Raw genomic sequence first — 27,239 nt, forward strand, 5'->3', positions numbered from 1 at the left:
CCTTACAAGTAGTACTTTAGAGATGCCGCGATGTCAGTTGTGATGTCTATATTTGTTTTATTGACTATGCCAAGGCATTTGACCGTTGTCAGTATCAGAAGATGGTCGCCGCCTTACAAAGAATAGGATTAGATGAGAAGGACATTCGGATCATCATAAATTTATACTGGAACCAGCGTGCTCAAGTCAAGATCAAAGACCAGCTGACCGACCAAGTGAAGATCATGCGAGGAGTAAGGTAAGGCTGTGTGCTCTCGTCGACTCTTTTCAATATATCCTCTGAGCAAATTTTTACTGAAGCCCTCACAAACCTAGAGATGGGAATCCAAGTGGACGGTGAATACATCAGTAATATCAGCTACGCCGATGACACTGTGTTACTAGCAGCCTAAATGATCTATAAGCCTTACTAGACAGAGTGAGAACTCTGAGCGTAACATACGGAATACCCATTCTGGCTCCGGTTTCCATACATAATGTAGCTTCGTCTATTTTTAAAAAAAATTTAAAGTATTTGTCCTTGTGTAGTGTAGCGTGATGTTTAATTTTATGTTTATAACATTTTATTCTTGTTGGATAGGCCGCAATTGATGAAATGGCCCTGAAGATGCTCTAGGGAGCGAAAGTACTTGGGCAAGATTAAATTAATAAAACTGTGCTCGATATCTGCCTTTTATTTGATCAAAATTCATTTATTCGAGTATTCAACCTTATATTAACATACGGAATAGACCTTAATATTAAGAAAACTAAATTCATGGTTGTAAGCCGTGCAAATTTAGATCCCAAAGCACTAATGGCAACTCACAATGGGACTACTTTCAAAAGATTAGATCCAGAATGGAAAAGGCACGGTCTACATTTATCAAGTTGAGATCTTTGCTGTGCTGCAGCGATCTCAGTTTGGGAACCAAGATGCGGATAGTGAGGTGTTACATTCTTCCAGTGTTACTATGTGGAGTTAAATCCTGGACACTGACGCAAGCTACTGAAAATCGGCCTTCGAGATGTGAATCTACAGGAGAATACTAAAAATATCGTATGTGGACCATGTCCTACAGCGCACAACAAAAGAAAAAGAAGTGCTTAATTTAGTGAAACAACGTAAGCTTGAGTACCTCGGTCACGTGATGCGGAACGAAGAAAAATATCGAATTCTTCAACTCGTTATGCAGGAGCTATTTCGCAGAGTAGTGAACAAAACCATAATAGCCTTGATGATCTCCAACATCTGGACCGGATAAAACACCGAAGAAGAAGAAACAGAAACCAAAAGCATGGGAAATTGTAAACGTTTAACATCAAATGGTACGTTCAGTAAAATCATCATTATGCGCGCGGGATCTTGACATCCTCTCCTTTGTATTTTTCTTTGATGATCTTTGTCACAATAACATTATTCATTAGCCCTTTTACGGCCAGTCTTATTCCATTACACAGTCGAGGTTGATTAATGTTACGCAGCATAATGACAACTGATCCTACTTTTAATTGTAAATTTTAATATGGAAGTTTAGGCAATTCCAATGAACACAAAAACTCTGTAGGATAGTTGACTACGTCATTGTGATTTATAACTGTATCAAAATTGAGAGTCGTATATTCAACCGAATATACATATAAAGTTTCATAAAAATCGGTCAAGCCGTTTCGAAGGAGTGTGGCAACTAACTGTGACACTGACAACTCTGTCACACTAATTTCTCTAATAAAAAATGTGAACAAAATGGGATAACGGTACTAGGATTATACGAAAACCTCATTGGGGACAGTAGAGAAATTCCAACATATAAATCAACACAAGCCTTCCTACAGAGACGATTCCAGATGTTAGAATTGTTGAAATCGGAAAAGAATCATGGAAATCAAGAAGGAAAGTTACGAAAAGCAAAGACACGTTACATAATGTGCAACGGGGTTACACAATGTAGGGAGTTTCTGCATGTTTTATTTAGCATTATTTTTGCATATTTGACACATCTATTACAATATTATTACTCATTGGTAAATATTGTTCTAACTTTAAAATCGATGTAATTTATAATATTACTATAATAATATAAATAGTAGACGAAAGAAACATTTGTTAACATAAATAGTAGATGAAAGAAACATTTGTGAGTACATTCTACAATAATGTTACAATATATTTTTTACTTTCATAATCAGATCCACTGTCGTCATCGTTGGGATCATTTGAAATTCTCAAAAAAATGTCATGAAATCAGATTAGCATCTTTCTTTGATAAACACAACATATTATCGTCTTCGCAGTTTGGATTCCGTGAAGGTTTATTGACAAATGACTCACCAATGAAATATACAATCGAATTGACAATGTTTCTAGACCTGGCAAAAGCATTCGATACTGTAAGCCATTCAAAACTACTAGAAGCACTAGACAATAGTGGAATACGCGGCACTGCTCATAATTTACTGAAGCCTTACTTGGACAACAGACAACAAATTGTTAGGATAAATAATAATAACAGTAATAAACTTCACTTAAGATGCTGTGTGCCCCAAGGTACAGTATTAGGACCACTACTATTCAATATTTATGTTAACGATCTATATAATCTCAATACTGAGGTGAAGATAGTAAGTTTTGTCGATGACCCTGCAATTTTATATAGCGCAGACATTGGGGAACATTTAAAGAATAAAATTAAACTAGATATGCTTAGATTAATAAAATGGTTTAATTATAAAGGTTTAACAAGTTTTTTGTTCTGTTTTGCAGTTACAAAGTAACACTACCTTCTTATACTTCTATAACAATTAATAACATGAAGGAAAGAATAATTATAAAATCAAGTAACATTATAAAATATTTTGGAATAAAAATCGACTTTCATTTAAGATAGGATATCCAGATAGATGAAATACCAAAGTGTTTGAGAGCTTTAGTTCCAAAGTTTAATTTTATCAAATTTAAAATAGATTTAAAATATTTAAAAATATTATATTATGCACTAGTTGAGTCTAGAATTAGATAATATGGAATTCTTGGGTGGGGCGGTGTACAAAAAACTTATTTAAAAAAAGTCGACATATTACAAAAAAACATTGAAAATATTAATCAATAAAAATGACATACTCCTCTCATTTATTATCCTGTGATACTAACGTAATGGATACGAGTCAACTTTATATGTATTCCCTGCTACGGTACACATACAATTATAAGCATATCCTGCGTATCTTAAGGTGGGTACACATATGCGAGCCGAACTGTTTGCGAACTGCTCGTGAGCTGTTCGCGAAGAGTTCGTTGAAAATATGTTTATGTTCAGGCTATCCAATACATTAAGTATCTAATAACAAACCGAGAATTAATTTACTTCGTTATTCTAAACATTTCGGTATTTTGTTTACATTATCTGTTATTAATTTCTCTCGTTACTTTTGAATAAGCCGCGCTCGTTCAGCAATTTTGTTTAACCAAATGATCTCATCGCACACTTAGCAGAAACAATTTATAGACACAATTTATAGTTCTGCGAACATTCTTTGTGTTCGTCCCAAAAACCGACAGGCTGTGGTTCCTGACGAGCAACGAACGAACAGCTCGCAAGCGGTTCGTCCCGTCGTACAAATTAACGAATATAGCGTTCACAAACGGTTCGCGAACAGTTCTGCTCGCATATGTGTACCCGCCTTTACCTCATCACTACGAGACACGCACTAAAACTAATCAACATATTCAATTAGGAAATATCATCAAGAAATCAATAGGACAGAGATCTGTAAAATATTTATTCACTTGTCCAACGTATATAAAATATATATATTAATACACTAATTCACTAAATATGATAAAATTTAAAAAGTATGTATTAACGCTAGATCGTATATTTGTGCATACATTTTTCGATCTGACTAATTAATAATGATCAAAATTAAAAAAAGGGTATTTGCAATAGAGTGATTTGTTATATTCGTTTGTATAAATATTTTAAAAATTAAATACATGTAATAAGTATACATATTATACAATGTTTGTAGATTATTATACACCTACATAAATATAATTAAATATCGTCACACACTATTCCCGTGTTCGACCAATAGGTTTTAATGGGTAATGAGTAAATATTTATTTTCAATCTTGACAACATGTTCACACACTTTGTTACCCATTTTCACTACACCTCAACACAATCCAGTGTAGGTGTAGACAAAATCACAAAGTTTGATGAGAACAACTTTCGGTTATAAAAACATAACTTATTATCTTTTAAATAATCTTTTTTTAAAACGATTTATAGAGATACCAGACGCATGGAGAAACAGCATAATGATGCCAATGTTCAAAAAAGAAGATAAAGAAGATCCCAACAATTATAGAGGTATAAATCTACTGAACACCGCACTTAAGCTTACCACCAACAAAATCAATAAACTAACAACTTTATCAGATGAACAACAAGGATTCAAATCCGGAAGATCCTGCGTAGACGCCGTATTTGTACTAAGACAAATCACTGAAAAGGCCATCGAGTACAATTAACCAGCATATCTATGTTTTGTAGACCTGACAAAGGCTTTCGATCGCATACAAGCCGAAAACGTCTTACACCTGCTGTAAAAAAGAAACATACCAGTCAATATTATACAAACTATCGAAAACATCTACTTCCATAATCGAATACAGGCAAAGATGAATGGAAATCTAACACCATGTATACCAGTAAAAAGCGGAGTCAGACTCGTTAAGCCCACTTCTCTTTTATATTATAATGGACGAAATAATACAAGCAGTACGTAAAGGTCATGGTTACGGAATGAGGAACAAAGAAATCCAAATATTATGTTATGCAGACGACGCCATATTAATCGCCGAGACAGAAGACGAGCTGCAAAGATTAACACACATCTTCAATACAACAGCCAAGAAATACAATATGATAATATCAGCAGAAACAACCAAATGTATCTGTATCTGTATCTGTAGAGTAGGGAGGGCGAGTTAAGTTTCACAGCACTTAGGCCACAATTGACCCATTGTGCATCCTCCCAGGGAGCTGTCACCCTTAGATCATTGTCCATCCTGCCAATTCTAGGAAGGTGAACACGTCACCAGGAGACATCTCTCTTATGTGGGCAGGTGTGGGCCAGGACTCGCCGAACGCGTACTCTCGTATTAACGATAACTCTGGGCATTCACATAGGACATGCTCTACAGTTTCGTCTTCCCGTTCACACTTCCTACATAGAGGTGTGTCTGCTAGCCCCAGTGTATGGAGGTGTTTGCTTAGTTGACAATGACCAGTTAAAAAAACCAACTGCCAAACGTAGGTTTTTCCTGGTCATTCCCAAGTACTTCTTAGATGTTGACTCTTCAAGGTTACTTAGTGTTACCCTGACAAGTTTACATCCTTTCCCTTCTTCCCATCTTTTTACGGTTTGCGCATGGGAGTGACATTTGATAATTTCCGCGATTGTTGTAGTTGACCAACCAAAAAGATCCCCAGGTCCTAAGAGTAGGCCTGCCGCCTTCCTAGCTAATTGGTCAGCAATGCGGTTGCCTTTATTCCTATTGTGTCCTTTAACCCACCTCAGGATGATGGTATTACCATCCGAAGCTTGGGTTAGTGACTTGTGACACTCCATTACTAAACCTGATGTGACACGTGGTCTATTCAATGTTAGTAGCGCTTGTCTGCTATCTGCGCAGATGATTATAGTTTTACCTGCTATACCTTTTTGGGTTATCTCTTTTGCGGCTATGGAGATACCAGTCAGTTCTGTCTGAACTACGCTGGCATTTTTGCCCATACCCCACTTTATTCTTAGGTTTAGTGATCTGGAGTATATCCCGCATCCTGAGCCTTCTTCCATTTTGGAGCCATCGGTGTATATGCAATAGTCATTTGCCACGTTTGTCTCCATATACTGTCCTGTTTCAATTTTGTAGGGTTTGTTAAAGACAAACTTTGGTTCAATTGAGTCGCAGCCTGCCTGTAGAAGTGGTAACGCATCCAACTCTTCTCGCCAGAAACGAGTTCTCAATTGTCCCATTCCTACATCAAGGTTTGCACCAGCTGAGCGCAGTCGCATCATTGTCACTAGCGCCACCTCTTTGACATATATATCTAGAGGCGTGATGCCAATGATCAACTCCATTGCAGCAGTTGGTGTAAAACCAAATGTATCACAACATCTAAATACCCAATACGATGTAAAATCGAAATTGATGGGAAAATAATAAAGCAGGAAGCAATGTTTAGATATCTGGGAATAGATATTACTAGTTACGGAGATGTTGAAGAATTACGACAACAAAGCTTAAAAGCAAGTAAATCTAAAACAAGACGACTACTAGAAACAACAGAGATGAAAATACTTCGACGAATATCAAGAAAATGTCTGTTAAATAGGGATAGAAGGGAAAACATAAGGAGACGATGCAATATAGAAGACATAAGTGGATGGGTGACAAAACGAAAACAGGAGAGGAACGAACACATTAGTTGAATGGCAGAGGATAGGATAGTACGAATATTACGAGATAAGTCACCAAATGGACGAAGAAGTGTTGGCAGACAAAAAAAAAGATATTGCAATAATTTAAACAATTTAGGAGGCTAATATTGAAGAAGAAACAGGCTTCAAAGTCTACATACAAAAAGGAAGAAGGAACAAGAAGAAGATTTCTAGAGTGGAAATTAAAACGTCTAACAGGAGTTAAAAATTTAATTTTTATTACAACCAATAATTGTGGCTTAATCATATGTAATCTCATGGGTTCAACACATTTCAAACAGAGAAGTCTTGAACAGAGTAGGTCAAGGTGAAGGCGACTTAATAAAGGTGATAAACAATAGAAAACTCGAATATCTGGGGCATATAACGAGAGAAAGCAGATACAGGATAATGCAGTTGATACTCAACGGAAAGATCGACGGAAAAAGAGGAATTGGTAGGAAAAAATACTCGTGGCTTCGAAACCTCCATCAATGGACTGGCTTATCAGCAGATGAATTATTACATGCAAGATCGAGAACGATATCGGCAAATCGTCATGGAGCCACCCACGATTAAAACTTGTGCACGGTATTCAAAGAAGAAGAAGAATCTTATGTAAACATAAGATTTATCTACTTACCTTCCTTTTACAGGCAAAAGAATCAGGCATTGAACATACGAAAGTTTTTCTTTATACGTTAAGAGCGTCGTGGATAGCATCGTTAAAATTTGATATTTTCTAGTAAGTTAACCAAAAAAGTAATTAAAAAATTTAAAATCATGACGCCTCCAGCTGTTCGACAACATGCAACTAAAATATCATAAACCAAAGGAAAAGTAACTTTTAGTTTTGCTTTTATAAAACAAACTTCTCAACTTGTTTATTTTAAATACAAGAAAAAAGGACACGGAAACTTTATATTATATTGGTAAAATTCTGCTACACTTTACGGTAAATGCTGTAGAGTTTATCTGTTTGCATAATAAATATTGCATTAACTTTACTTGAAAGTCGAGCCATAATTTCTATATAATGAATTTTAGTATGAAGATTTAATCAATAATTAACTTTTAATTGGCAGATTTAAATATGTTTTATTTTATTCTGTATATTGGTAATCGCAATATATTCTATATACTTATAAACTGATGTATATGTTTACTATCTTTCAGCTTTCTATCTTAATTGTGTCCAAAATTTTCTATGCATTAATTTGTAACAAAAATCACTTAAAATGTTTATAAATAGAGCGCGGAATATATGTAACATTTTTTTGAAAAAATATGCACATATATATGCATCTTTTTTCATGAAAATATGCATAAATATTGAATTTTATTACAAAATATGCAACCCAATATGTTTGGGTTTTATTTGGGTAAAATTTAATGATGTAATAGAACAAAATAGGGTGCAAAAAGTACTATGTTCAAAAATTGGTTTTTATTCGGAAAAATACACATAGTATGTAACAAAAACATAGTCAGATACTGTAACGAGTCCGACACTTCAATAATCCTTAAACATTTCTAAATAAAATTTTTAAATTCAAATCCTCTTAATGATTGTCTTAATTCTTCAATTTTAAGTTGCGTAGTAAACAGCGCAGTAAACAGCAACACTAAGCGTCCATATTTGGAATCATAGTTTAGCTAACTCAAAACAAGTGTTGATTGCTCACTTCTGCTTCGACGTTCGGTAGAGACACTTGGGTTTAGAGGTAGGGGCCAGAGAAGGCATAAAAGGTTTTTATTTAGAATATTAAAGTTTTTTTAAGAAGAAGTTGCAGGAAGTTTTGGTTTGGTTTTTTTTGTGTCCTGTTGGTTTATAACCACCCTGAGCCGGTAAGTTTATCCAATTATCAATGAAATGAAAATATAAAAACCATCAGCCATTTTTTATATCCTACAGTATTGTCATTTTTCATTTGATTCGATATATTTATCTGAAATGTTTCCCATCATTTCATTAAGAAAATTCAACATGTAAATCGAAGGTGTTATTGATATAAAATCATATGTATTTTAATTTTACTTCCCGGCCTTAAAAAACATATTTATCTATATTTAAAACAATTTATTATCTATTAAGAGTATCGATAAAAATATTCTGTCGTATACCGTTCATTATATTATAAAATATATTATTATCCACATCATGCTTTTCGTTAAAATTGTTGATATAATTAATCCATTTTACTTTAAATACGGTCAAGCCATACGAAGGTCACATCATTTACAAAATCATTAAGTTTTTGCTTCCACACTTCATAAGTAACCTTTATAAAACCTTTCAAGGTTCATAAACCTTGTGTTTTTTCCATACTCTGTATCAAGAGTAAGAAAGAACTCTAAAACAAATGTTTTTTTAGCCTACCTCTAGGAGTCAAGCAGAAGTCGAGGGAAGAATGTTTGATTTTGTTTTTTTTTTGGATGTTTTCAAGAAGAATTTTTAAGTTAATACCTGGTCGGAACTACACCTGGTTCCAGAGTTGATTTTTTTTTGACGTGGCTGTTCCCTAGAGGTCCAGATATGGCCTTGTTATGTCCGGACAATTTGAGAAAGCAGCGAGAAGTATCTTCCTCCTTCAGAATATAAAATCTCGTAAACCTGTATTAAGTTTATTTATTAGTTTTAATCTTTTTTATAATATTTCTTTTAACTTTAAATCATACTATTTTAAAATAATAATAAAAAACCATAATTTTTTTTCTAAAATAATATTTAATCATATTTAGGAACTAAGTAGGTTGAGGTTTTAAATCCTCCCGTTTAACTCATTTGTACGATTTCTTGTGTACACATTTAATGTGTTATTAATTGTTATTGTATTATTATATATTTAAACCTTTGGACATCTATCCCTTCAGGATAGTGTCCTCATTACCTTTGCCGAATATTTAATTGAAAGCCGAAGTACAGGGTTACCTCTCTAGTAGGCCAGTAAATTACCTTTTTAGGACAAATCATTAAAATTGTCTTATATTTTATTATTTATAAATTCAGATCATCTAGGATCAGTTGTGTACAACGGGGGTATTTATATTTTTGTATATAACTAGGTTGACTGTACATAATTGGTGGTGGGTAGTTATAAAAGCAAAATTTAACTGTATATATTTGGATAGGTATTAAAATTTGTGGTGAAAACTAAATATTTTAATTAATACCTGTTTCCTTTTTTTTTGCAGCAAATAGCTTTACAAGATACCTTGGAAGGTATATGTTAATACTTTCCTGGCGCCCACTCATATCTTAGAGCAACTTCTATAATTTACCACTTTCATTTATATTATTTCTATTTTTTTTAGTATCTTGTCATTCATATACCCACTTTACGGTCTCTGTAGGGCATGCAAATTGGCCGAATCCTCTTATGAGTGTCAAGTAGTCACTCTCCGGCACCATCTGCTAGCCAGCTTTAGTTTATTTGTTTTTTTTACATCACTCCCCATTGTTTTTGTTACAATACAATTATTTACTATTTTAAAATGGTACAAAAAAGTATGACAATATTATACAATTTCTCGTTTGAATATACTATAAAAGGCATTTACAACAAGATACTTTTTGAAGTTTTCCAGTAAAAATGATTGTCTTCTATCAGTAAAAATGTATTAAGACATAGAAAAGGTTTTTTCAACGTCTACTGACGTAATTGGACAATATTGAAGTTTTGACAGTATACTATAACACTATGGTACATGTTCGTTAAAAGACTTATTTTCGTAGATATTTTTCACTATTTTTAAAAATTTAAACCCTTCATTCTTTACCCGGAACGTTGCCACACTTAGCCATAAAAGTTTCAACGGTACTAATGGACTCCCTTAAACTTAATTGTCCACTCTCTAACCTGATAGTGGTCATATCTGGTATAAAGCCAAAATTAACTTTAACAAAAAGTAAATCTCTAGCTACACTTACACTTTGTAACAAGTCCTTACTTTAGACTACACTCTGAGCGCCGTCCTCCATGTCCAAAATTAAGTCTTTAACGGCATCAAAATGTTCAGTGTAGAATGTGGCCGCATTAATCCATGTTACCCATCTGGTAATTACAGGTTCTGGTGTTAAACCAATTCCAGGCAGTCCCTCCCTATACATTTGCACTCTTAGAGGGGCTTTGATGAATATTTTTTCAACATTTGAAATAAGCTTATTTACTAACGGAAATTCTGTTCTCATGGTTTCTGCTACTCGGTTTATCCCGTACAGAAGACATGTAACATGCACCAAATTGGGGTAAAATACTTCAGGTTTTGTCCTACTTTTACCATATAGGGTGTGGCATATGATAAAAGCACCAACAAGTTTTCTTCTGGTAGTATATGGAAGAAAGAAGCTTGATAGATTAAGTATGCGATTATAGAATTATTTTCTTGAAGTGCTCCAATCATCAGATGTGCGATATATCTGCCACAAGCATCGGTACTTTCATCCACAAGGATGTAGAAGTTTTTCTTGTCAATTTAAGATTTTATTTCCTGAAGAACTGTTTCGTAGACCGAATGAACATTTTTCTTGCTGATAATCAACTCATCAGGAATGGTTTGGTTGCAATGCCTTTGTAAAAAGCTTCTAAATTGGTAATGCTGAAGTTTTCTTAGTGGTATGTTAGCTGCCATCATAGTTTTACACAAGTTTTCTTGAAAAAGTTCCTTATCCGACTTTTGCAGCCACATTTTGAAATACGTGTTTAACATTCTGTTGAACAGGCTCACATTTTATTTTGCAACCTTCCCGATATGCTGCGCTATTTGTAAATTATGATTCACTTGAAACTTTTTCTCACAAACAATTATTTTTGTAAAACAGGCTTTGCAAAATACTTTTTCTCTTTTCTCTTTTTCGCCATTTTTAAAACCAATCAAAACTCGCTATATATGTTTTATATAAATAAATAAATATATATGTATATATATATATATATATATATATATATATATATATATATATACTAACAACACAGTTTATTAGGGTTGCAGTTGCAGTACTTTATATTGACAGTCACGAATATCCAGTAATTCTTATATATATATATATATATATATATATATATATATATATATATATATATATATATATACAGTATAGGTAAAAGTTTATGGTCGGTATGGACCTTACGTGAGATGGAGTGAGAAACACCTATTTAAAAAGAGAGAGGTATAGGTCCGCCCTTTATATCGCCGAAAATGCACGAGTGGAAACAATAAAAAAGGGAAAGTTCAACCTTGTTAAACACCAATTAATTGATCAAAAATACACCATGGACTTAGGTCATCTTTATCGGTTTCTTTTTCTTGTACAGGTTGATTTTCAATAGTACAATCTTCTTGTTCTTTAATTATAGAAGTAACCAGCTTCCTAACTCTTTCTTTTGTGTTTTTAGCTTCATTTTTATTAGAAAATCACTGCACTTTACATCGTGGATCCATAAATGTACATAATGACAATGTGCCACTCTGTTTTATCCCTCTAAATATTTTTGCTAAACCCGATATTATTAATTGTACTACGTCGGATACTATGGATGTAAGGTTACCGTTTTCTAAAATTTTATTGCAAGATTCTTGCAGGAAGCGTACCTTAACAATCACTGAACTACCCTTCAAGTATTTTTGGCCACTCATTGTACTTGTTATTTCTTTAAAAGGCCGTAAAATTTGGGAAAGTTTAGAACAAATAATCCAGTCTTTAATATTTAGATTTGGTCTAAGTCTAAGTCTGTATTAACTAATACCAATGTGGAACGGATTGCCTTTTCTAACTCGGTCATTCTTTTGACCATGTAATAGGTAAAGTTCTTCCTAGCTTTAACGTCTTGGATTGGCCGTTTGGGAACTTTGTTATGTTGTATTTGATACTTTAAAAGCGTTTCTAAAGATAAGGTACTTTTTTTGAAATGTTTTTTTTGCTGAAATGTCGAAAAAAAGACTTTTTATTTTATCTATTTGTACACGACAGCATTTAAGTGCATCCTCCACCAACAAATTTAACGTATGAGCAAAACAATTTAAATGTTTTCATTCCAAAACTTCTTTAATAGCTTTGACCATATTTGAGGTATTATCAGTTACTGCAAAATTTACTTTTGTGATCTAATAATTTGCTTAGTTTTGATATAACATTCCTAAAGTAATGAACCTGACAAAGTTTTAAATAAAAGAAGAACACAAATAACAAGAAAAGTGGAAAAACTTATGTTTTTAAATGTCAATTTAGACGATTCGCGATTTAGACGATTCGCGATTCGCGATGTGTAATGTAAATGTAAGTACTATTTACTATTTGTATTGTTTAATTTATTTTTCAAGTTATATTAAATATATCCTTCGTTAGTTTCTTTTACTTCAATACTTATACACATAAACGATAACAGCCAATAGGTTTGTTTGTGTACTCGCTTATTTGAAACTACTGGTAAACAATCAACTAGTTACTAGTTAACGGTTCCGATAAAAATGTCAACGACCCACCTCTAGTTTCTTAGGTATATTAGGATCAGAACCAGAGATATGTAAAATATCTCTGATCGGAACTAATCGTCTCACTAATGGGCAATGGGCGTCTATGAGAAATATGGAGGGGAGACCAAGGGAAAATATGATTGTTATCTTTGTCTATTCGCTGAAAATATGATTTTATATCTGTGTTAGATATCCTGTTAAATTTTACCATACCGATCATAAACTTTTACCTACACTGTATATATATGTTAACATACCAAAACTTTTTGACAAACTGAAAATAATAAGATGAGTTTAGTTATGCCTACCCAATATTTATGTAATGTGCAAACCAACAACCGTATCATAACATTATAAAAACCTCCTTAAAATGGTATGGGATTGTCCATTTAGAATGTAGAATTATTCACAAATACAGTGGAAACTGGAAATTCCTTAAATTTTCTATTTTTTAGGATTTTCTAAATTTCTAAATTTTTTAAATTCCTTAAATTGTTGCAGAAAACAAAAATCCTAACATTTATAAATTATTTCGAAAATAAGAAGTTTTAAATTTTGTCTTTTAATTTAAAACTTGCTGATTAAATTAGTTTGTAAGATATTCGAAATATTTTTCTTTAAAATGTATAAGAAACATTTTATAGACCAAAAATGATTTTTTTTACTTTTTATGTTTAAAATCAGCTAATTGTCATCAGCTATCACTCATATATCTTTTGTAACCTTCAAAAACCTGTATGTTTACATGAAATCGATGATTTTTTCACAGATAGACTGTTGTAACTGTTTTATCTATCTTTTTATTTCGATTAAAAGACAAATAATATATTTAAAGATTTTGTTATTTCTGAAAAGAAAAAACATTTGTTTTAATAATCTAAATATAAGTAAATGTTTTTCATTTACTAATAGTGAAGCATACAATTTGCAATATATCGCAGCATCCCGGTAATTGTATCCCGGCAGAAAATCGGGAGACCTGCGTATTCGAATGAAAAATGGCGAATTCTCGACAGTTGTAAATTTGTTTACCAATCTCAGTTACTGTGTAAATAGACTTTTTCTTTAAATTACTTAAACAGTTTATAGGAAATAGTGAATAAAAGAACTCTGTCTGTATAAATATGAAGTGTCAGGACTGCCTTCAAATAAAATTAGTGTGGTTAGGAGTAATATCCTTGATATGTAAGTATTTTACAACAATTTAACAGAAAAGTGATGTATAAAAATCCGCAATAAATTGCAAAAGTAATGTTGAATTTTATATTTTGGAAATAAATACAAGGAATGTTATTATTATTATTACATGTTTTTTGTTGTGACTTTTCATTTCCGATTCGGAAATTCGTAAAACATTATTTTTGACAACTGACGATAAATGAGTTCTTTGCAGCTCCGACTTACTTTGCCTCTGTACTACATTGCAGGAGCTTAAAGTCTTAAATGTTTTTTTTAATCCTAAATTACCATCAGATGCTGATTTTTTTATGCCCATTGCTATTTAAAACCAAATCTAATAACGAACAAGAAAGACCAAATATCTGTTTTTACAAAATACCTAGTGAATGGGACAATGTTTTCTTTGGTAAAATTTTATAACAGCTAAGTGTTAGAGTTAAAGAGCATGAATCTTTTAAAACTGGAGTTAATACAGGGTGGCGAACCGAAAACGAAACAGATGCATTTACTGGCAGATGATTCCTTTAAAAAAAAAACGCTTGGACCCGTCGATTTTGTTATCGAGGGGGAAACAAAATTGGCATAAAATTACATTAACATTTGCAGCCCCCTAAGTGGGGGTGGCACCATCCCTAAAATCTTAAATGGAAAGGGGGGTCGAATGATCCATCATTTAAAAGGTCTTTTAACTCCCTTTACAATGATGTAAAATTCATGTACTTCAATTCAGTAGTTTTGGAGATTTATTGATTTAAAGTTTAAATACATCATCGTAAGAGGAGATCAATACATAGCAGCAAAGTTGTTAAAAAATAAAGAATGAACAGACCTGTCAGCCGAGTAAATGTTGAAAATGACCACCATTACTTTCCATGCAATAATAAAGATTTTGCTGAAAACGTTGCCGGACATTTTGCAATATCCGGCAACGTTTTTGCATATATTTGCGTATTTTGCATTTTGCAAATTAAATTACTCCTCAAAAATTTGATGGCACTCATTTACAATTCTTTGTCGTAAATCTTCTAAGGATGTTGGCTGAGTAGCATAGATTTTGCTTTTTAAGTAACCCCACAAAAAGAAATCCAAAGGTGATAAATCTGGCGATCTTGGGGGCCATTCAACGGCACCTCTTCTACCAATCCATTGACCTGGAAAGGTCTGATCTAAATAATGCCGAACTCTTAATGCGTAATGTGGTGGGGCACCATCCTGTTGGAACATCAACATATTCTCAACGTATCGACCATCATTCTGATTTTCAATTATATCTGTTAGCGCAGGATCTATGGCATTTTGCAGTAATTCCAAATACATTTCACCAGTCAAATTTCCAGGTAAGAAAAAAGGACCAACCAAATGATCGCCAAAAATGCCAGCCCAAACATTTAATTTTTGTGGCTGCTGTGTGTGTACCTCATGGTAAATTCTGGGATTAGAGTCCGACCAATATCGACAATTATGACGATTTACTTCTCCATTTAAAAAAAAAGGAACATTCGTCGGAAAAGCAAATGTTAAATAAAAATTGTTCATCGTTTGTAATTCGTTCACTCATAACATCACAAAATTCTAATCGCTTATCAAAATCGTCTTCATTAAGTTCTTGTACAAGGTGAATTTTATACGGATGAAAATTATGGGCCTTTAGAATCCGTTGGATAGTACGTCGACTAACACCACACGAAGTTTGCAATTTGCGGGTACTTAATGTAGGATCTACAATAACTTGCCCTAAAACCCCCACTTCTGTTGCTTCGTTCCTTATAGGATTTTCAATATTACGTTTTTTATTGGCGACTGATCCAGTTTCCCGAAATTTAGCTACAAGTTCTAGAACATATTTTCGGTGCACATTATTGTTCTCATGTCGCTCATTAAAAATTTGTGCTGTTCTATTAGCGCACTGATTATTTCCGAAAAATATTTCAATAATTTCAACCCTTTCTGCCGTGGAATATGCCATGGTTAATTTATTTATAAAGCAATAAATGATATTTTAACAACAAAGATTGGTCAAATCAATCGCAAACTAATGTACTATTTCCTATTTAAAATAAGTACGTGGCATTCTCTACTTATCTTTCATCAAGAAACAACTTTTTTTGTCACAAAGAACACTTCAATTGCTATTTTTATTATTAATAAACCATGGGTGTAGTAAATAAAAGCATTTACTTATCAAGAAAATGCTTTTACTCAAATTTCTTCTGAAAGAAGTACAAACTAATTTGATGTACCAATTAAAGTCTACTTTAAACTTTAAATCAATAAATATTCAAAACTACTGAATTGAATACATGAATTTTACATCATTATAAAGGGAGTTGAAAGACCTTTCAAATAATGGATCATTCGACCCCCCTTTTCATTTAAGATTTTAGGGATGATGCCACCCCCGCTTAAGGGGCTGCAAATGTTAAAGTGATTTTATGCCAATTTTGTGTCCCCCTCGAAAACAAAACCGACGGGTCCGAGCGTTTTTTCAAAAAAGGAATCATCTGCCAGTAAATGCCTCTGTTTCGTTTTCGGTGCGCCACACTGTATATCTCAGATATATACAAACTGGCTTGGGAGAATTTATAATTTTGAAAAAATCGGACAATAAAAAATAGTGGTACTGTATGCAGTACTGAAGACTAGAGCGAGGCTTTATACTATTTTTCTGTATTTTTAAATTTTAAAACAATTATAAAACATTTTAAAAATCAAAATTACCATTTATGGTCAGTTTTGACATTTTGTATACCTAACGGTCATCTCCTAGTTAGGTACATAAATGGACTCTTCCGCTGTGACTGTATAAGTATGCAAATTTTTAAAATGTTTTACTAATTGTATTTATAAGAAATTATGAAGATACAAATAAAGATCATTTGATAGTAAATTTAATTATTATATAAACTAAATTTGTTTAAATAAAAATAATAAAGGTGCAGCGAAATATGGTCAAAGTGTACTTCAAGGATGTATAACCAACGTTCATAATTTTTGGGTGAAGACGTATACAATATTTTCTCCAATTACAGCTACTAATTTTCTTTAAATTGTTAATTTGTTGCTAAACGAACGTTTACCTTTCTTACAGCGAAGAGTTTTAAAATACTTTATGCCTATTTTACCTACAGAATATTTAAAACACAACATAAGAAAAAAGGTTGGTTAACACTTAACTACAACACATTCAGCCAACTTACACCTACACAACTTATACAAACGATTAACGGAATTCGCAGAAATCGTTTCGTTGTAGTTAAAGGCAGGGTAAACTGCACTGGTGTTCTTCATAATGTTTAAGACTTTGCTAAATCTTAGGTCTTCATGCGGGAGGGAAAGAAAGCTTTATAGAAAACGCAGATTTGATTTTTTCTTCAAAATCAAAATCTGCTGATTACCATGAAAGCATGAATGCAGATATGTTTGTTAAATGGCTTAAGGAGAAACTGTTACCTAGTCTGAGTGAACCATCAGTTATAGTTTTAGATAGTGCACCTTACCATTCAGAGATTTTGGAGAAATAACCAAAAGAGTCGTGGAACGTACCGAGCATAAAAAATTGGTTAGTTAAAAATAATGTAAATTTTCCGGAATATGCCTTCAAATCAGATTTACTAGAAATTTCGAAACGTAATTTAACAGCAGTTTATATAGTTGACCAAATTGTATCAAGTTATGGACATCAAGTACTACGGTTACAGCCGTATCACTGTCAGTTTAATCCCATCGAACACATCTGGGGTATATGTAAAACGTATTATGATAATCACGTTGGATGCAGTGGATACAGTGACGATGCAGTTAGGAAAATGGGGCAAAAAGCTCTTAAAACTGCAACTCCAGAAATATGGGCCAAAACTGTAAATAAATGTAAAAAATTTATAGAAGAGTAGTCGATCCGGGAAAATAAAATTAGTGAAATTAAACCAGTGATTATAGATTTACATAATGATAGGGGTAGTGAATTTAGTGACGATGATCAGGATTTATAAATTTAAATAATCAGTAAGTAGACTATTATAATGTTATTTACAAAATTATTGTACAGAAGATTAACCATTGTATTTATACATTCATTATTAGCCAAATAAACAATAATAATTAAAATTCTAAAATTTAAAAATTATTTAAAAATAAAAAAGTAAGTAAAAGATTATGCAGAACTTCAGTGCAGTTTACCGTGCATTTAACTGCAACAAAAGGTGTTCTGCGAATTCCATTAATCATTTAGAGATGTAAGTTGGTTGAATGTACTGTACAAATAGAAAGATTTTTATATTTATCCGAATATTTTGTTAATCTTGAACTAAATGCACAATTCTTCTTCTACTTCTTGAAGATCTTTCGATCTGGTTAATTCTGAAGCTGCCTCTGGTTAATTTCCTGGGAGGTAGATTGTCAACTATCCCTCCATCTTTTAGGTGGTCTTCCGTGGTGTCTTGAACCAGACGGGTTGTTTTCTATGGCAATTTTTGGGAGTCTATTCTCATCCATTCGTCTTACATGATTGTAACACATCTTCTTACGCTTTCTTCCCCATCTTACAATATCTTGAATTTTGCGTTGCTCTCTGATGTTTGTATTTCTCACCCTGTCTCTTCTTGCTTTGCCAACTATTGTTCTTAGCGTTTTCATTTCGGCAACCCTTAGCATCTGTTTCGTTTTGTTGGTATCTTCGCGCACTTCTATGCCATATGTCATGATCGGTCGTATGTAAGTTTTGTATATTCTAATTTTACTATCTGTGCGCATATACGGATTTGACCAAACTATCTCCCGCAGATATCCCGACAATGCGGATGTTTTGTTGATCTGACTCCTTAGGTCCTTTACTTGGTCGTGTGTGCTTGATATATCTATGCCCAGATATCTGAATTGCATCACCTGTTCTATAGGGTTGTTCTCAACCACTAATTTACATCTGAGCGGATCTTTTGCCATTTAGTTATGTTGGTAGAAATGGTCATATTTAGTTGGCGGCTTATTTGAAAGAACTGAAATAGCTGTCTCTGAAGATCATCTTCTGATTCGGCAATAATTGCTGCGTCATCTGCGTAACACACCATATCAATTCTTTTGTTGCCCATTCTGTATCCGAGATTTAGAAATGTTTCTTTGTTTATAATTTTGCCCATGAGAAGCTTAAACAAGAAGGGGCTCAAACTGTCGCATTGTTTAATTTCTCCTAACACTAAGGTGTTGGAATATTTTTAGTGAATTGGACTCCTGCTCTAACTTTGTTTACATTGTTTTTATTTAGATTATGGACTATCTTTGTTATGTTTTATTTTCTATTAATATATTTAGAATGTCTCCCAGACGAACTCTGCCAAACCCCTTTGTCAGATCAATGAAGCAAATATACGGTGGCATGCCAAACTCTATAGCTTTTACTTTTATTTGTTTTACTAAGAATACTGCATCTGTTATAGACCGCTCTCTTGTAAAACCTTGTTGTTCCTCAGCATTAGTGATTTGCCTTTCCAATTTGTCGTTAAGAATACTCGTGAAAAGTTTTATCATTGTATTTAAGAGGGTTATTCCTCTGTAGTTTTGTGGGTAAGTTTTTTGTCCTTTTTATATGGGGATTGTGATGCTCTTATGCCATTCCTCTGGTGTTTCTGTTCAGTAGCCGTAGTTTCTGTTCAGGGCCTCCATATTTTGGTTCATTGGGTATACCATCTGTTCCAGGTGATTTTCTGTTTTTTAGCTTCTTGATCTTTGCTTCTACCTCTTCGTCATTGAATGTAGCACTTATATCTGCTTCGTATTCGTTTATCGAATGCACAATTAATAGTAAAAAATACAAAATGAAATGAAGCAAAGGAAACAAGAATTAAAGAAAAAGTTGCTATATTATTCAGTAGAAAATAATTAATCATGTAGAAGAAAAAGAGGAAATATTGCAATGCATCAGAGATGAATTTTTACTTCCGTTATAGTCCTCATCCGTTAATACAGTTATGGACCATAAGTGCGATTAACTATTCTACCAACTGTTTAAAATCATAAATTCATATCAGTTCTATATTGCTAACTTATTATATATTAGTAATAGACGAGTTTAATGATAAAGGCGGCACTAATAGTATCATCCCACCAGGAGTTCTGTACTATTATTTTAATTCGTTAGTAAAGTCAAAGGAACTGGTCTGTTACTAATTGATTTTTAAGTACTTACTTTATATTTTTAAATTTTATTCGACACAATATGTAAAAAAGTTCCAACCTTCTGATTCACCAAGAATTTATTGGACGTGAGCATTTCGAAGGTTTGGCCTGTACATTTTCCGTTTTTTGTAGTAGCTGAATTTATAAAGTAATAAATTCTTAGACAGGACTAGGTTACACATTATTTTTAATTTTTGCTTTTACTTATCATTTAATTTATAAAGTTTAGATAAGAATAAGTGATACAGTACATATGTACAAATATATTATTCAACCAAAGCTTTTATACTGGCGTCGTATTATTGTTTTTCTCTATAGTAAAATGCAGAACAGATCATCACGACAGGAAACAGTTAAAGAGTCAATTTACTCGACAAGTAGAGTCCGTTATACAACATGTAAATATTTCATTTAATTATAAAACAAAACTATATAATTATACTAACCATTACGTTATTGCGGAATATTTCATAATTTTTATTTGAATACTGAATTATAATGAAATGCTTTTATTCTGACAAAATGGCAGTGTTTTCTATTATAGATATAACAAAATATTACACAAACGATGCGGAAAAAATCCAATATTTGCAAAACGTTGGATTTTGCAAATATAACAAACATTTTAGGTAAAATACGACAGTGAGAATTGCTGTTTGAAAAAATAAAAAAATCCTTTTCCTCAGGCAGCTTAGCTTCTTCCGTGGATGTGTTAGCTGTTGCTCTGGAAACCTGAGAGTCTTTTAACGATATTGCCACAAATTGGTCGTATTGCTCCTGTAGTGATCCTTTCCCAAGTTAACATGCTCCTTTTCTAACTTGGCTGCACCGTACTGAAGACGACCAATAGTAATACATACGTAATTTCGAGTAAGATTAATATTTTTTGTCTACGCTTTAGTAAGGTAGATATAACACTACATGTTTTCGAACAGATTAGGAATTTTTGAAACCGATTGTAAAATAAACATCGTAATGGCTTATTATATAGATAATTTCTTAAAAGACTTTTGTTAAGTATAACTTGCTAATTTACACGAAAATTTTGTGGAAGACAGGTGGAAATTATAATTACAAGGAAAGGGTTTTGTTTTTCAATTTAGGTAGGATAGAAAAAGTCTGGCGAGAAAATAATTGAAGAAGCTGATTGGCTAGGAATTATTCGGTGAGGAAGTGAAGAGATAAAAATAAGGGAACTAGAGAAGGGAGATCATCTTAGAAGGCATTTTTGAAGAGCTCGGCTGCTAAAGTTGAGAAGCAGTGAATTTTTCCAAAGCTAATTTAATAGATTAAAAAGAAAAACAGTGAGTGAAAGTGTTAGATCTACGTATTCTGGTTAAGATTTGAAACAGCCGAATTGGAGATATATTGTAAGTTATTTGCTTCCTTTATTTAGCGTGATTCGAGAATTTTATGATCCTGGTTGTGGTCTGAAAAAGACAAACAATTGTGGTATTCATTTCGATGTATGTTGAACACAGAAACATATTCATCATTGAAAGCTATGGAGTAAAGAAAACTGGCGACGAATTATATTATCATTAGTACCTACCTATATGGTACCTATTTTCATCGATATTCAAGCTCAATTCTAAATTTCTGCTAGACTGTATCACCTGTATTTACATAAATACTGACTTTTAATTATGTTTCAGCCTAAATATGTATCATATGGCCCTCGTATACTTCCCAAGCATCGTGTAAATTCAATTCTCATGACATTATTGCTACGCCACCTTTTAGTCTTTGTCACGTCACATGTCTTTATGTCTATGAAAGTCTCAGTAAACTACAAGAACAGCGGGAGATAAAAAACGGGAATAATGAGAAGCGCTGACCAAATCGGGACATTTTATTGTTGACTACACACTAATTTTTCTATTTTCATCACTCGCCGCGTCTCTGTCCCACTCATATACTGTGCTATCGCCATCTTTTCCCATCTCTCTATAGAGATCAAAGTTAACCGACAGAGAAGAGATACCGCCCCCTTGTTGCCGTGGCAACGTAGAGTATTGATTCGGCGTCGGTGTTGCCGTGATGATGGAATTGTTGAATTCAACAAGTCTTTTTGGAAAAACTTTTTACATGTCTCTTTATGTTAAACCCAATATCAACTTCTGGACAACATAATGTATCATAGTATTCAATAATATAAGTAATTACATTAATGGAAACAACATTGCATTAAATTAAAATGAAAACCAACAAATTTTTACAGAACTCAATGGAGAACAGTAGCATTAAAACACGTAAAAGGCGATATATGAATAAATATGTATACAGTCCCTGCTCACTTTAATAGACTCACTTAGCAAATTCTAGTTTTCTATGCTATAATTATAACTATGTTAGCTATAAGTAAGAAACATAACACAAATAATACTAGTAATCTTTTTGCATATTTATTGAACAAAACAACGTAAATTATTACAATATTTTACTTTGACATTCATATTTTGTTAAGCCACCCTCGGCTTTAAACAGTGCAGACACTCTCCTAGGTATGCTGTTTATGCATTTTCCTGCGATTTCTTTTAAATTTTCGGTGTGATTCCAATGGAGAATGGTTCTTTCTATCAACTGAACCTTGTTGGTAATTATTTCCTTGGCTAACTCTCTTTTTAAGCACTCCCAGACATTTTCAATAGAGTTCATGTCTGGTGAGTTGCCGTGACATATGACTATCTGTAGGTCATATGGCTAAATATGGATGGTCATATGGATCATAAGGTGCTCCATCCTATATAAATATCTTATAGCTGTTACCAAACCATTCGTTCACTTGTGGAAGCAATTTTGACTGCACAACCCTTTTATATTGATCTAGTCGCATAGTTCCTTCTACGAGATACAAACGTCCCATACCTTTGCCACTAATTACCGACCATATGTATCATTACTTGTCGTCGGAGCAAGAGTGGACCTATGAAATTATCCACTCTGCTGTACGCTCTGCCTAGGGGCTTTATGTATAACGTATGGAGTACCCCAAAGAATTTATCCAATTTACTTCTGGATGTGGATTGTTTTGTTTAAAAGTATTGATAAAGACTGTGCGTAATATGTGTGATATCGCATGATATGGTAGACCATCGCTTGTAGGTTGAAATAAAACAACTTGTAGAGGTAAAGAAGATTAGCTACAAAATCTAGAATTGCGATAGCACGGAGTAGAGCCCAGACCGGCGACCCCCCAGAGCGAACTATGCTCTAGGTGAGGCCGTGGTCTATAAACTCATCCTCACGCTAAGATTGTGCGATTATTTATACACAATCTCCGAGTCGAGTAGGCGGAGCGACGCGCATTAAGTGCGTGCTATTGGTCGACAGACTAGGGCACTTGATGACATACTGAGGTGGATGTTTAATTGTATAAATTACACACCCCTTTTCATATTTTCCCCTGGACGTCTTCCTGGGCCTTGTCATCCATAATTTGAAATTGACTTCATTGCCGAAGCAAACCAGTGAATGCGAATAACAATTATAAAGTGCAAAAATAAAATGATTTGTAATAATTTACCTTACGCCAATCACCAATAGACTAGTCTTTATGGATCCTGGCTCAAGCTAAGCGTTTTTTGGTGTTAGTTTTGGCTTCCTTACAGGTCTGCTATATTTAAAGCCCATGCCATACAAATTTTGGCGTACGGTGGCCACGAATCCTGCTTCTTCCAACTTCGTTGCACACTGGGGGTGACTGAAGGTTTTTTTCCACACCAGCCTTTCCGAACTGACGTCAAAGGTCGCTTCTCCTTGAGTTTTTGACTCAATTTTCTCACTGACGACTGGGATACACCACATTTTCGTGCTGCTATCTCTCTCTGACTAAGTGCTGTATTCTTTAATAGAGCAATAATGGACGAGATTTTTTTAACACAAAGATCTTTAGATTTACCCATCTAAAAATTCCAATTCAAGATTAATCGACTACAAATCTATTTTTTAAGTAAAAAAACTCAAAATGTAAAACAAATTAGTTACTTCACACTTTGAGCAAATTTATACCATTTTTTACGTAACTATGTACTTAATAGTTATGCAAGTCATTCATCACCTTATTATCCAAGTGAACATACTTTCAGTGCAATTGAAATCAAAAAAACTGAAATTTTTATGATGAGTTTATGGTAGTTTCCTAAACTTTCTATTTAAACTATTCCATTTATGTTCTTTGCGAGCTTTGAGGTTTTCTTTTTGTACTGGCTTTAGTTTCAATTTGTTCTCTATACATTCTCTATTTGTGCATTCTAGTTATATGCTTGAGTTACTTCAAGAATGTGTTCTCACCGAAAATTTGAATTCCAACATGTAAAATCCATACAAAAAATCACGTTAAGGTGAAATTATTATTTTGTTCAAATATTATTGTATAAACCACTTACTTCACTATCTTCACCTAAAATTCTTGAAAAACTTGATATTGTAACTCGACCTAAATCAGGACCTGTAATTTTAATAACAAAGTGAAAGTGAAAAGCTGTGGAAAAGTTATAAAATATGGATTAAGAAAACTACAAAAAATATTAAAACTGATGAAATAAAAAAATAAAATGTGGAAAATTTTTTAAATCGCTCTTCTCTAAATTAAACAAAAGTGAATTGGAATGTTTTTCATATCAAGTTTTGATATCACCATACCTTAATATCATTAAATTCTCAATTCGTTCTTTTTCATATTAACGATTATCTGTGAGTTTCAGTAAATTTGCTTTGTATCATATAATTTAAACACCCTACAGTTTTCGTTATTACTGAATACAAAATTATTTTTTCCCACCGCATTTTCGCGTATTAAAAAGCCCTCCACAACATTTATCAATCTCTCATCATAAAAATACAAGCTGTCACGTGGCACATTAATCAAACGTTTATTTCGAACATACAAAAAACAGAATTAATACCCAGTTGGTCGTGTTCACCTGATTTATAACCAAAGTTTTTTGCTCATAGGAGAAAATAAAAGGAGAACTGAGCGATTTAATAGTCCTGAAAATGGGATCCAATCCTATAAATTATTTGTGATGCCTACACCAATCGTGGGTTAAATGCGATTGTAAAAAAAGCTCTTTCAAATATCGAAAGTGGAAACTTAAAGAGTAGTAAATCCTTTAAATTATAAATGTTTCTTTTATATATATATAGTAAGATTTTAAAGTCATTTTAGGTCATCTGAGGTTCATTTAAGCCCTGTTTATAATAGTATTCTTCTTTAGGGGTCTAAAGGTGTCTTTGGGTGTAGGTGTTTAGGTGTTCACTTTGTTCACTTTTATCGTGCCCACTGCTGCTCCAAACACTCCAGTAGTTGTCGTAGAAAACCATGTGCATTAGATTTTAAGCCATGTAGTCAGAGTATAAGAACTGTATTAAATAGGGCTGGTTCCAAAATAATTAGGAGAGGCAATAAAGGGTTATACAATAGTCAAATCAGGTTTATAGAAAAGTCTTACCAATATCGCTATTACACACACTCGTGGTATTTATAGCCTTACATTCGCGATGTTCACTGGCTGTTGTTTCTCGTACGAGAGAGCTGTCTTTAGAGCAATTTTTACACACGGGTCTCGCAGTACTAACACTTAGATCGAAGAGATAGAACACATTTGCATCTGTTGTCTATAATATTTAAAAGTCAAGACGATTCGCGATATTTTCTGAAATTATTAGGAGAGAGAAAACTATGAAAATGGCTGTTCGCGATGGACGCAGCTAGATGAGAGAGAATCTGTTGCTAGCGGCAATCAACAGTCGGAGGCTCAGAGAGAGACCAAAAAGGCAATTCTATTCGATACAAATGTCAAGACCAGAGAGATCAAAAGCGTCTTGTCAAGAGAGCGCTTTTCTGTTTGCTATTTTAAAACTGTCTGTATGTCTAAAGGGATGGGGTTGAAGTGAGAGTAGGAATTATTACTAAGAGTTAATTTAAAGTATTGTGGTTGAAACTTATAGGAGCTGATACAGCAAAAAATATAACATGGTTTTTTGCATGTAAAAAATTAAACAAGCCAGAAATGTGAATTTTGGAGCGCCCCTTATTACGAGATGCTCGAGATTCCTATAGATGAAAAGTGAATTATTGGAGGTGATTTAAATAGACACATTGGTAGAGAAAGAGTGGAAATAGAATGAGTTCATGGAGGTTTGGGGATGGCGATATGAAATGATGGTAATGAAAAGTCAAGTGGTGCAAGAAAATGTTGGAGAAAAAGCTGGAGGTTTAAATAAGTCCTATTGAAGAGGGAGGACGTAACGTTAGCGGGTCGTAAACTACGTGATTGGGAGTTACAGAAATTGTTGGGGATATCTAATTGTTTGGGAGAAAACTAGGACGAGTAGAAGAATTTAAATAGCTTGGCTCCTATATAACGAAAAATAAGACACTAGATCGAGGAAATACCCACAGGATACAGGCTGGTTTGTTTAACTGAAAGCGAAAGAGTGGTGTACATTGTGATCGAAAAATTGGTGGAGGACTAAAAGGAAAGATATACAAGAGTGTAGCGAGGCCAGCGTAGATGTACGGTGGTAATATGTGGCCTGTTAAGAGGGTTCAAGAAAAGAAGATGAAGGTAACTAAACTGAAAAGGTTAAGACTAGAAGATACAAGATCAGTAATGACGTGATTAGGGAAAGAGTCGGGGTGACCACAGTCTCAAAAAAGGTTCGAGAACAAATACTGTAATAATTTGGTAACTTAAAATATTGAAATAAAAACTACATGGGATGAAGGATAAAGCTGTTAGAAGTTGAGGGAAAGTAGATGAAAATTGAGGAAAAGATGGAAGGACTTTATAGCCAAGAAGGAAAGTGTAGATATGAGTGACGAAGAAGAGTAATAATCAGAGACCTCTGAAATGGGAAAAGCTAAGCGAGAAGAAAAAGAAGTATGATTTTCAAGAATGATTTAAGGAGATGGCTCATGAGACCAATTATGCGGTAGTCCTCAC

The 27,239-nt window shown here is 33.4% G+C and overlaps 1 protein-coding gene across 1 annotated transcript in view; it reads left to right on the forward strand.

The window, feature by feature from the left end:
• The first annotated feature begins 13,933 nt into the window (after positions 1-13,933).
• The window catches only part of LOC140444178 (uncharacterized), a 30,791-nt gene continuing 17,485 nt past the window's right edge, over positions 13,934-27,239 (forward strand). Inside the window, exon 1 of the mRNA XM_072535892.1 lies at positions 13,934-14,127. Coding sequence (XP_072391993.1) covers positions 14,067-14,127 — 61 coding nt within the window. The 5' untranslated portion in view covers positions 13,934-14,066. The remainder of the gene's footprint in view (positions 14,128-27,239) is intronic.

Source organism: Diabrotica undecimpunctata, chromosome 6 (assembly GCF_040954645.1).
Source record: "Diabrotica undecimpunctata isolate CICGRU chromosome 6, icDiaUnde3, whole genome shotgun sequence".
Classification (NCBI taxonomy): domain Eukaryota; kingdom Metazoa; phylum Arthropoda; class Insecta; order Coleoptera; family Chrysomelidae; genus Diabrotica; species Diabrotica undecimpunctata.